Source organism: Orycteropus afer, unplaced genomic scaffold (assembly GCF_000298275.1).
Source record: "Orycteropus afer afer isolate SDZICR_OR568_19922 unplaced genomic scaffold, OryAfe1.0 scaffold00174, whole genome shotgun sequence".
Classification (NCBI taxonomy): domain Eukaryota; kingdom Metazoa; phylum Chordata; class Mammalia; order Tubulidentata; family Orycteropodidae; genus Orycteropus; species Orycteropus afer.
Genome location: NW_006921761.1, coordinates 1,693,225 through 1,704,522, shown reverse-complemented (window position 1 = coordinate 1,704,522; position 11,298 = coordinate 1,693,225). Strand labels below are relative to the sequence as shown.

General features: G+C 48.1%; 1 protein-coding gene across 1 annotated transcript in view; it reads left to right on the top strand.

Moving 5' to 3' along the window:
- The window catches only part of GRHPR (glyoxylate and hydroxypyruvate reductase), a 26,059-nt gene that overhangs the window by 8,279 nt on the left and 6,482 nt on the right, over positions 1 to 11,298 (top strand). Inside the window, exons 7-12 of the mRNA XM_007946999.1 lie at positions 506 to 636; positions 1,505 to 1,577; positions 2,108 to 2,224; positions 3,337 to 3,425; positions 4,465 to 4,569; positions 5,120 to 5,255. Coding sequence (XP_007945190.1) covers positions 506 to 636; positions 1,505 to 1,577; positions 2,108 to 2,224; positions 3,337 to 3,425; positions 4,465 to 4,569; positions 5,120 to 5,255 — 651 coding nt within the window. The remainder of the gene's footprint in view (positions 1 to 505; positions 637 to 1,504; positions 1,578 to 2,107; positions 2,225 to 3,336; positions 3,426 to 4,464; positions 4,570 to 5,119; positions 5,256 to 11,298) is intronic.

The following is an 11,298-nucleotide window of genomic DNA, read 5'->3' as shown; positions in this document are numbered from 1 at the left end:
GAAGACCCTGTTTCCAGACAAGGTCACGTTCACAGGTGCCAGGGCTCAGCACTTCAGCACGTCTTTTCTGGGGACACAGTTCTATCCATTACAGAAGCCAGACCCCATCTGGTACGGGAACCCTCTCCTCTCCACAGCCTTGCCAGCAAGTGACCACCTGCTTGGACACCCATGTCAGGGAGCTCACGGCCCACGAGTCCTCCTGTTGAGCAGAGTTGTCCCTTTACATTTTCCCCTTTCAATTGAGGCTCTGCTTTTGGGGCTCGCTCAGACCTTGTCAGTTCCTCAGCCCTGGGACAGCCCTTCAGCAGCCCTCTGAGGACAGTTCTGACGCCCTGTCTGTGCCTGGCCTCCGACTCCCCTCAGCCAGCCCCAGAGCAGCAGGAGGCAGTCTTTCCCAGCTCTGAGAGGGCAGGCAGCGGGTGTGGCTGTGGGAATCCGGGGGCCTGGGGCATCTCTGTGGGGCTCCCCTGCCTCTCCTGAGTGGGCTTTTCTTTGCCTTCAGCTGTGAGGTGGAGCAGTGGGATTCGGATGAGCCCATTCCCGACAGGGAGCTAGAGCGAGGCGTGGCTGGGGCCCATGGCCTGCTTTGCCTTCTCTCTGACCGCATAGACAAGCGGCTTCTGGACGCAGCAGGTATGTGCACTGGGCAGGTCCGAGGAGGGGTCGGGGGCGTCTTGGCCCTGTAGGCATGTCGCTCTTCTGCTGGTCCCCTGAGCAGGCCTCCAGGGACCCCTCAGGGCTCTGCGGGCACTTGCTGAGATACTAGGTCCAAGGGTGTGTGTACACACACACACACACACACATACACTCAGCCCCGCTTCCCTGGCTGCGGCTCCCTGGAGCGGGGCAGGGAGCGTGCGGGCGGGCACCCAGGTCCCTGAGCCCTCACCAGCCCTGTCGCAGCCTTGCTTCGTGACACGGAGCAGCGTGGGAGGGCCCGGCTCAGTGCCAGGCTCCAGCGGCACCAGGGGTTTCCATCGGTGCCATGTCTGGGGCCAGGTACTATCATCACTCCTTGAGGTTGGCCGTCATGGCGGTTTGACTGAAGGTTCCGATTGGAGCCTGCTGCGTGGAGAGGGGCCTCTGCAGTCAGGGCTGAGCCAAGACTGGCACCCGTGCCCCGACCGTGGCCCAGGAGCTCTCTGCTGCCTGCTCAGAGGAGAGGGTGTCGCAGGATTGGGCCTCACCGACCTTGCTGGTGCTCTCCGATGTCCTGGGGAAGCCCCAGGTGATGGCCTCCCTGGGCAGCCGGTTAGTGGGTAGGAGCTGGGCCTTGGTGTCAGATCTTGGGCCAGTGGCATCCTGTGACCAGGCAGGGCCTTAATGCCTCTGAGCCAGTGTGTGTACCTGACCAGTGGAGTGTTCCGAGTTTTAAGTGAGGAAAGGAAACACCAGCCTTGACTGTGTTTCTCAGAAAATAATACTAAGCAGGTGTCCCCACGGTCAAGGGGGCTTCGAATTCCGTGAGGAAAGGTACACGGGGGCTTCTTCCACACCACAGGAGCCAACCTCAGGGTCATCAGCACGCTGTCCGTGGGCGTCGACCACTTGGCTCTGGATGAAATCAAGAAGCGGTAAATGCAGCTTGGGCTTTGGCAGGGGCCTGCGGGGCGGTGGGCTGCCAGCGAGGGGAAGAGGAGCTAGTATTTATCTTCACTTGGACCCTCAGCCATTCAGCGAGCACGTGAGGTGGCTGCAGATAAAACACTCACGAGGCCCGAGTCAGAAGTGGGGCCGTGCGTGTGTGCGCGAGCGCACATGCACGTGTCTGTCTGCCGTCTGAGCAGTTTGTTACCCTTTCAGATTCAGTATCTTCTCCGATCCCTACAACCCAAGCATTACTGTTTTCCCATACCCATGAGGAAATTCAGAAAGATTAAGTAATTCCTTGTTTTTCAGCCCTGATCTTCCATCTTTGTATCGTTCCCGAGAGGGGAGATACTCGACACGGGAGTCAGGGGTGGGCACTCCTGAACGCTCATTTAGAACGCTGAGCTTCCTGGCAGGCAGAGTGAAGAGGGAACAAGGTAGCATGTGGAGAGGTCCCAGCAGTAGCTGTGGGTGGAGGTGTTGAGGCCCACGTTACGAGGTGTTTGATTCGTAGTGGCATCCGCGTCGGCTATACCCCGGACGTCCTGACAGACGCCACTGCCGAACTCGCCGTCTCCCTGCTGCTCACCACCTGTCGCAGGCTACCAGAGGCCATCGCAGAAGTGAAGAAGTGAGTGCACACCTGGTGGGAAAGTGGCTCTGCTCCTTGAACTGAGCCTGTGGGCTCATCCCGTCTCGCGTGTGTGTGTGTGCTGGCGGTGGGGTGAGGGGCCAGACTCAGACAAACATGGAAGCACAAGGCCGAACTGGGATGAACAGAGCCTGGAAGAGCAGGATCGGGAGACGGGGCATTTGCTCTGGGTGGGAGGAGGCGTGGAGCAGGGAAGGCCACGCGGAAGATGCAGTGTTGAGCGTCGCCTTGGGTGCTGAGAGGCACAGGCCTGCCACGCCTCGTCCGTGATGCTGAAAACCAAAATTCTCTGAAAGATCTTCCATAAATCTTTTGGTAGCAAAACCTGCCTGGGACCACACGAGGCTGCCAGTGGGCCTTATTTATTCTGTTCAGCCTGAACAGCTGCATGCTTTGCTGCAGAAATACTGGTGCTTGATACAGGGTGCCATCCACTCTGGCGAGTGTCACATAGCACATGGCACAGGTACCACGCTGCCTTTCTAAAATTTGAGAAATTCTGAGCTCTGGTCCATAGGTTTCAGATAAGGGATTGAGCTCTAAGAGCTGGGGAAGGTGTGCCAGGGGCAGGAGACAGCTTGAGAAAGGCGGGGGGCATCCACATGGGAGGGGCTCGATGTGGGGTGGGGATGGGGCAGAACAGTAGGATGCCAGTTAGAGACAGTGCTCAGTGTCCGGCTCGCCCTCCGACCCCTTTATCGAAGGTCACTTAAGACAGGCTCTGTTCTCTGGTCCCCCCAGGGCCATGGGGCTGGGCCTGTGGCTTTACTTTCTGCCTGACATCACTGATTTTGGGATCCCAAACCCCAAGTCTGCAACGTGCTCTAACCCTCTCTGCCGGGCGGTGTGGCCTCGGGCAGGTCACCCTTTCTGGTCTCAGTTTCCCCATCTGCCCAGTGCAGGGGAGCCTCTGAGGCCGCGTCCAGCCCTCGCATTCTGGCTTCAAAGGAGGAGCTGTTGTTCCCCGTGCTTTTCAGTGCTGCGTTGCTTTAGGGCTAGCTCAGCCTCCCTCTCGGTGCACTGGGTGCTGGGTTGGAGTGTGTGGAGGCTCTTGTTCCGGCCCTTGTCGCTCACCCACTCACTCCCTGCAGCGGCGGCTGGACGTCATGGAAGCCCCTCTGGATGTGTGGTCACGGCCTCTCCCAGAGCACCGTGGGCATCATCGGGCTGGGCCGCATTGGTGAGTTGCCCACCACTGGCTCTCAGTTTGACCTGCGTGCCTGGACTGTGTGTCTAGGCGCTGAGAATCCTCTTCTGTAGGGGTTTCCTTAGCTGCGTGTCGTCACGTGGTTTGCACGCACTGGGAGGGAAACCTCTAATGAACAGACTCAGCTTCATAAAACAGCCCCACCCCCGCCGCACGCCACCCCACACACACACAAAACCAGGATTTCATTAGGAACGCACTGGGTGACAGAAGGCAGTGTTAAGGCCCACGATTCGGAATGCTTGCCACTGTGTAAAAAGAGACGCCAGCTGCAGACCTCAGGCCGCAGGGGTGGTCCTCTGAGGGGCCACGCTCCCCCAGGCCTGGCTCCCAGAAGGCGCGGGATCCACGGGGCCTTCACTCTGGGGCCAGCAGGCCTGCTGCGTTCTGCAGACGAGGCGCAACTATTTTCCTTCCAGTGGCCCCCGTTTGGAGAAGTCCGACAGAGGCCCGAGCTCACGCAGGCAGCTGCCATCGCTCTCTGGCATCCTGCCTGGGTGCAGGGGGAGGGGGAGGGGTGAGACTGTGGGTGACCTGTCTACCAGCCAGCAGCCCTGCCTCTCATACTGGAGAGCCGCTTGGAGGGACCTAACAGCTTTGGGTGTTCTAAATCTAAAAATAACCCGTGCACTTTGGGGCACGCTGGCCGGCTGGCAAAAAGCTCTACGAAGTCAAGTGACGTCTGGGGCCACGTTAACAGAAGCAACGGGGTGAGGAGGAGGGAGGGGACTGCTTGGTCAGGTCTCTTCTGGAATCGCAGGCCCAGTTCTCAGAGGAGATTCATAGATGGCCCTCAAGGTGGCCAGGACCATGTGGGGACAGCGTAAAGCCTGTCACAGCCACAGGGGAGCTGGGATATTGCCTCCAGATCTCTGAAGGGCTGCCGTGTGGCCCCTGAGGGCATCGTGGGGCCTGTGCTGATGAGCACAAGGGGATGGTCTCGGAAGCGGTTTGCGGCTGCTGCTGGCTGAGGGGACGGGAGCAAGCCATGGCTCTCCCTCCTCGTATCCAGGCCAGGCTGTCGCTCGGCGTCTGAAACCATTCGGCGTCCAGAGGTTTCTCTACACGGGACGGCAGCCCAGGCCCCAGGAGGCGGAGGAATTCCACGCAGAGTTTGGTAAGTGAACTTTGATTTCCAGGGGCGCCCCTGGGGTCGCCCATCTTCTTGAATGGCATCATTTGCAGGCAGACTGTTAGACCTCAGGTATGTCCGGGGCCCACTGTGACGACCATAACTTAGTTCCCTAACCAAGTGGTGTTATCCCCAGCCTGTGTGTGAATTAGAAAAATGCCCCTTTGTCCAGGTGGATACAGCCCCCTAGCAGGGTGCACAGCTTGGGGACCAGAGGGCTGTTCCTTAACCCCTTGCCACACCAGGCCTTGAAGGTGGTGAAAGCCACAGTGACCCAGGTCGCACTGTGTGACCTTGAATGAGCTCTTGCTCCTCTCTGGCCTCAGTTTCCCCATCTGTTAGACCAAGGGGCCAGTGGAATGATCTGATGCCTCAGGATCCCATAAATGGCTACAGAGTTTATACTGTCATCAGAGTTGCCCAAGTGGAGACGAGGCCTTCCGGAAACATCTCGGGAGTTTCCGTCCTGCGTGGAGGACCAGAGCGCCTGGCCTCCCACCAGCTCAGTGCCTGACGGAGCCCTCCCCTCCCCCAGTGTCTGCCCCCAAGCTGGCCGCCGAGTCTGATTTTGTCGTGGTGTCCTGCTCCCTGACGCCTGCGACCAAGGAGCTCTGCAACAAGGACTTCTTCCAGGCGATGAAGAAAACGGCTGTGTTTGTCAACATCAGCAGGTACCTCGGGTTCCACATCCCGAGAAGGGACGTGCCACTGCCGTGGGGTGCGGTTTTCCTCCTGTGGGTTGTTGATGAGCTCTCGGTGAGTTTGCTGGTAGCCATAAACCAGCCACCCACCCAAGTCAGAAGTACAGGAAAGGCGACAAAGATACCTGAGAACTAATCTTAATATTTACCCATGAAGTTCCCTTTACTAGATTTTTTTTTCTTTTCTTTGAGTTATATCTGGTGTCCTTTTATTAATCTGAAGCACTCTCTTTAGTATTTCCTTACTTAAATTTTTCTTGTGATTGGGGTGAAAGTTTACAGAGCAGTTCATTTTCCACACAGCAGTGCATACACATCTTGTTTCTCGACATTGACTACCATCCCCTCAGTGTAACAGCTCCCCCCCACTTCCTCCCCATAGTTACCTTTTCCCTGTGTCCTTCCCTCCCATGCACTCCTGCCCCCCCAAGCTGTCTCCCTGTGCAAACACAGCCCTTCTATTCTCCAGCGATTGATCGCTCCAAGGAGTGTATCTACCTGCTATAAATGTTCACCCCATATGCCTGTCTGCTGTTTGGCTGGAAGCCACAGGAGTGAGTTCAGTTCCAGACCTGCAGGGTGGCTAGGGGCCGTAGTCTCAGGGGTCTCACCAGGTTTTATCAGACCAGCAAACCTGCTCTTTTGTGTGTGTGTGATTTTGAGTTTTGTTCCACATTGTTCTCCCACTCTTCCCAGGATCTCCTGCACTGATCCCCTGACAGTAGTAGCCGGCCACCATCTAGTTCTTCTGGTCTCATAGTCGTGTAGCCTGAGGATCGCATGGTGTACCAGTGCCTTGGAATAACTGTTTCCTCACGTCTTTGATTTTCTTCATTCTTCTTTGCTCCGAACGAGGAGAGACCCATCGTTGCATCTAGATGGCTGCTTGCAAGCTTTTAAGACCCCAGTTGCTGCTCACCAAAGTAGGGTGTAGAACAGTGTTTTTGTGTAGTGTGTTATGCCACTTGACCTTGATGTCTCCTACAACCATGGTCTTGAGCCCACAGGTCCAACTACTCTCTCTCAGGGTAACTGGCTGTGGCCAGGAAGCCACCACAACCGTGACCCTTACAAGCTGTACTATAAACCCAGACATTCTTATAGCACATATAAATATGCATGTAGAAACCTGATCTGCCAACCCTATATGTGGTCATAGGCACACTCCTCTCTGCCTAGACATACCTGATCATTCAGCCCGTCCACCCATCTATCCACCATAGATCAATGTTTGCCATCACTGACAGTGCAGTACTGTATATACAAAAGGATTCATTTGTGTTGTCTGTACCTCCTGTGTACCTCTCTCTGCCTTCCTCTTCCTCAGTGCCACCATGTTGATCACTCACTTGTGGTACATTGCCCTTCCCCCTCAATCAGTACTTCTCTCTACCTATCTAGAAGTGTTCTTTCCTCTCTCCTTCCATCCCTGGTAACCAACAAAGAAAGTAAACCTTTCCTCGACTTTTTACAGTAATGGACTAGTACAATATTTGTCCTTCTGTGATTGACTTATTTCACTCAGCATAATACCCTCCAAGTTCATCCACGTTATGCAGATTCTACATTATTCTTTAGGGCTGCATAGTATTCCACTGTGTGTCTGAACTATAGTTTGGTTATCCATTCTTCTGTTGATGGGCACCTAGGTTGTTTCCATCTTTTTGCTATTGTAAATAGTGCTGCAGTGAACATGGGTGTGCATATATTTGTTCCCGTCTTGTTTCTCACTTCTTTAGGATATATACTTAGTAATGGGATTGCTGGATCAAATGGCATTTCTAATTCCAACTTTTTAAGGAATCACCATACTGCTTTCCACAGTGGTTGTATCATTATACAGTCCCCTCCCCAGCAGTGTATGAGAGTCCCAATCTCTACATCCTCACCAGCTTTTGTTATTTTCTTTTTTACTAAACTTTGCTATTAATGCTGGGATATAAAATTAGTGATTGATTTTTCCATATCCTAAAGAATGTTGATGGGATCTGGATTGGGATTACATTGAAATGTATAGATTGCTTTGAGTAGTATTGACATATTCACAGTCTTCAGTCTTCCTAACCACCAGCATGGTATATTCTTCCATTTATGTAGATCTCTTAGGGTTTCTTGTAGTACTGTTTTGTAGTTTTCTTTGTACAAGTCTTTTGTATCCTTGGTAAGATTTATTCCCAAGTATTTTATTTTTTTGGTAGCTATTGTAAATGGTATTGATTTCCTTCTTTCTTTTTCAGCCAACGCTTGGCTGGTCTAGAGGAATCCAACTCATTTTTGGACGTTGATCTCGTGTCCTGCTACTATGCTAGATCCCTCAATTAGTTCCAGGAGTTTTCTTGCTGAGTTTCTTGGGTTCTCTATGTATAGGATCATATCATCAGCAAACAGGGATAGTTTTATTTCTTCCTTACCAATTTGGATGCCTTTGATTTCCCTTTCTTGCCTTATGGCCCTGGCTAGGACTTCCAGAACAATGTTGTATAGAAGTGATGATAGAGGGCAACCTTGTCTGGTTCCTGTTCACAAGGGGAATGGTTTCAGTCTCTCTCCATTGAGAGCAGTGTTGGCTGTTGGTTTTGCATAGATGCCCTTTATTACGCTGAGGAATGTCCCTTCTATTCCTATTTTGCTAAGAGCTTTGATCAGGAATGGGTGTTGGATTTTATCAGATGCCTTCTCTGCATTGATTGATATGATCATGTGGTTCTTTTATTTTACTAATGTGATGGATTATGTTGATTGTTTTTCTAATGCTGAATCATCCTTGCATACCTGGTATGAACCCCACTTGGTCATAATGTATTATTTTTTTGATATGTTGTTAGAGTCTGTTGGCCAGGATTTTGTTGAAGATTTCTGCATCTATTTCATAAGGGATATTGGTCTGTAGTTTTCCTTTTGAGTGATGTCTTTACCTGGTTTTGGTATCAAGGTTATGCTTGCTTCATAAATTGAATTTGGGAGGATCCCTTCCTTTGCTGTGTTCTGGAATAGTTTGAGTAGGATTGGTGTCAGTTCTTCTCTGAATGTTTTGTAGAATTCTCTGGTGAAATCATCTGGGCCAGGACTTTTTTTTTTGTTGGTGACTTTTTTATGACCTGTTCAATTTCTTCTTCTGTTACAGGTCTGTTCAAATTTTCCAGCCTCAGTCTCTGAGGTTTAAGCAAGTTTAAGTAAGTAATCTGTTTCTAGAAATCTGTCCATTTCTTTCAGAATTTCGGATTTGTGGGAGTATAGTTCTTCATAGTATCCCAGTATTATTCTTTTTATTTCAGTTGGTTCTGTTGGGACATCACCCAAGTCAGTTCTTATTTGTGTTATTTGTATTCTCTCCTTTTCTTTTGTTAAGTTTGCTAGTGGTTTGTCATTTATATTAATCTTTTCAAAAAACCAACTTCTAGTCTTGTTGATTTTTTTCTGTTGTCTTTCTATTTTCTGGTTTCATTTATTTCTGCTTGAATCTTTATTATTTTTTTCTTTTGGTGACTATAGGCTTTTTTGCTGCTATTTTTCTAATTGTTTGAGATGTTGGGTTAAGGTGTGATTTGGGCTCTTCTTTTTGATGTGTGTATTTATTGGTATAATTTGGCTTCTGATCACTGCTTTTGCTGTGTTCCAAAGATTTTGGTATAATGTTTCCATTCTTGTTTGATTCAAGGAATTTTTTAAAATTCATTTTTTATTTCTTCTATTACCCAGTCATTTTTAAGGAGGGTGTTAATCAGTTTCCATGTTTGTTCTTTTTTCATTGATCTTCTTATTGTTGATTTCAAATTTTATAGCATTGTGATCTGAGAAGATGCCGTGCTGTATTTCAATGTTTTAAAATTTATTGAGGCTTGCTTTGTGGCGTAATAATATAATCTACCCTGGAGAATGTTCTATGTGCACTGGAAAAGAATGTATATTGTGCTGTTGTTGGGTGAAGTGCTCTGTAGATGGTCAGGTTGACAGATTGTATTGTTTAGCTCTTCTGCATCTTTGTTGAGTTTCTTTCCAGTTATTCTCTTTCACTGAAAGTGGTGTATTAAAGTCTCCTATTATTACTGTAGGAGCTCTGGTAACACAGTGCTAAGGCATTTGACTGCTAACCAGAAGGCTGGCGGTTCAAACCCACCAGCCACTCCTCAGAAGGAAGATTGGGCAATCTACTTCCCTAGTGATACTGCCTCAGAAACCCCAGGAGGGGTCACTATGAGTTGGAGTCAGTTCAACAACAGTGAGTTTGAGTGAGACTATGACTGTGAAATCATCTGTCTTTCCAATTCTATTAAAAGCTGATTTATGTATTTTGGGGCTCTTTCATTGGGTGCATGGATATTTATTATGGTTATATTCTCTTGTTCAATCGATCCTTTAATCATTATATAATGTCCTTCCTTGTCACATATGGTGGGTATTGTCTTAAAGTCAATTTTATCAGAAATTCATATTGCTACTCCAGCTCTCTTTTGGTTGCCATTTGTTTGATGTATCTTTTTCCAACCTTTGATTTTTAGTCTATTTTTGTCTTTGTCTCTAAGGTGTGTCTCTTGTAGACAGCCTATTGATGGGTTATATTTTCTTGTGCAGTCTGTAACTGTCTCTTGAGTGATGTGTTTAATCCATTTACATTCAGTATAATTATTGACAAGTATGAATTTGTTGCTGTCATTTTCTTATGTGTTTTTTTCATGGTGTTGCTGATTTCTTTGTTCCATATAATTTTTTGTGTTGAACTCATTTTGTTTCTGAATCGTGTTACCATTTCCTTCATTGCTGCTGTTTTAGTATTTGCTAAATATTTGTGCTTGTCTTCTTTTTTATTTTGATGCAAAGGTTTATTATTTTTCTTTGAGATTACCCTGTGATTTATTATTTTCTTCCCTAGTTTAAAACAGTCTATCTTGCAATTGTCTTGACTTCCTCACCATTTAATAGTTCTGTAACTACAGTATTTATTTCCTCTATTTGGTTTGTAGATGTCCTCTCATTTACCAGTTGATGTCTTTGTTTCGCTGTTTACAGTCTTGTAAGCATTTTACTTCTGTAACTGGGTTGGTTTCTGGGTTATGTCATCATATATGTTGTCAGTTGCTGTTTGCTGTTGTTGGTTCTCTGTCCGAAGGACTCCCTTTACCATCTCTTGCCAAGGTTGGTCTGATTTTAATAAATTTCCTTATTTTCTGCTTATCTGGCAGTGTCCTAATTTCAACATCTTATTTGAGGAACAGTTTTGCGAGGTGTATAATTCTTGGTTGGAAATTTTTTTCTTTCAGAGTATTATACATATCATCCCATTGCCTTCTCACCTGCATGGTTTCTGCCAAGAAATCAGAGTTGTCTTACTGGTTGCCTTTGTAGGTAACTTTTTGTTTTTCCCAGGCTTTCAGGATTCTTTCTTTCTCTTTGGTTTTTGTGAGTTTGACGATGATTGGTAATTTTCTTTTGGGATCTGTCCTCTTTGGGGTTCATTGAACTTCTTGAGTGGATATATTCTCATCTTTCATCATATCAGAAATTCTCTTCCAACAAATCTTCGACAGTTTTCTCTGTTTTTATTTGCCCCTTCCTGTTCTGGAATTCAATTACATGTAGGTTATTCTTTTTGATGGTATCCCACATGAATCTTAGGCTTTCTTCATTTTGTTTTGATCTTTTTTTGATCGATCCCTTTCCAAAGCAGTATTGAGGTATTTGTCTTCAATCTAATTCTGTCTTCCATTGATTTGATTCTATTCCTTTGCCCATTCAATGTGTTATCTGTTTCTGAAATTTTAGTATTAATCTTCTGGATTTCTGTCTATAGGTTTTGTATCATTTCTGATTTTTCATTTATTTTGTCATTTTGTTCTTGTATTGTCTTCCCAAATTATTCTGGGTTTTGTCAGTGTTTTCCCTGCTGTTTCTCTCAATCTGTCAAGGTAGCTAAATGTAATTATTTTGAATTCTGTGTTAGGGAGTTCAGTTGCTGCTTCTTCCTCAGGGATGTTTTCTGGGCTTATATCCTGGTCCCTTGTTTCTACTACTTTAT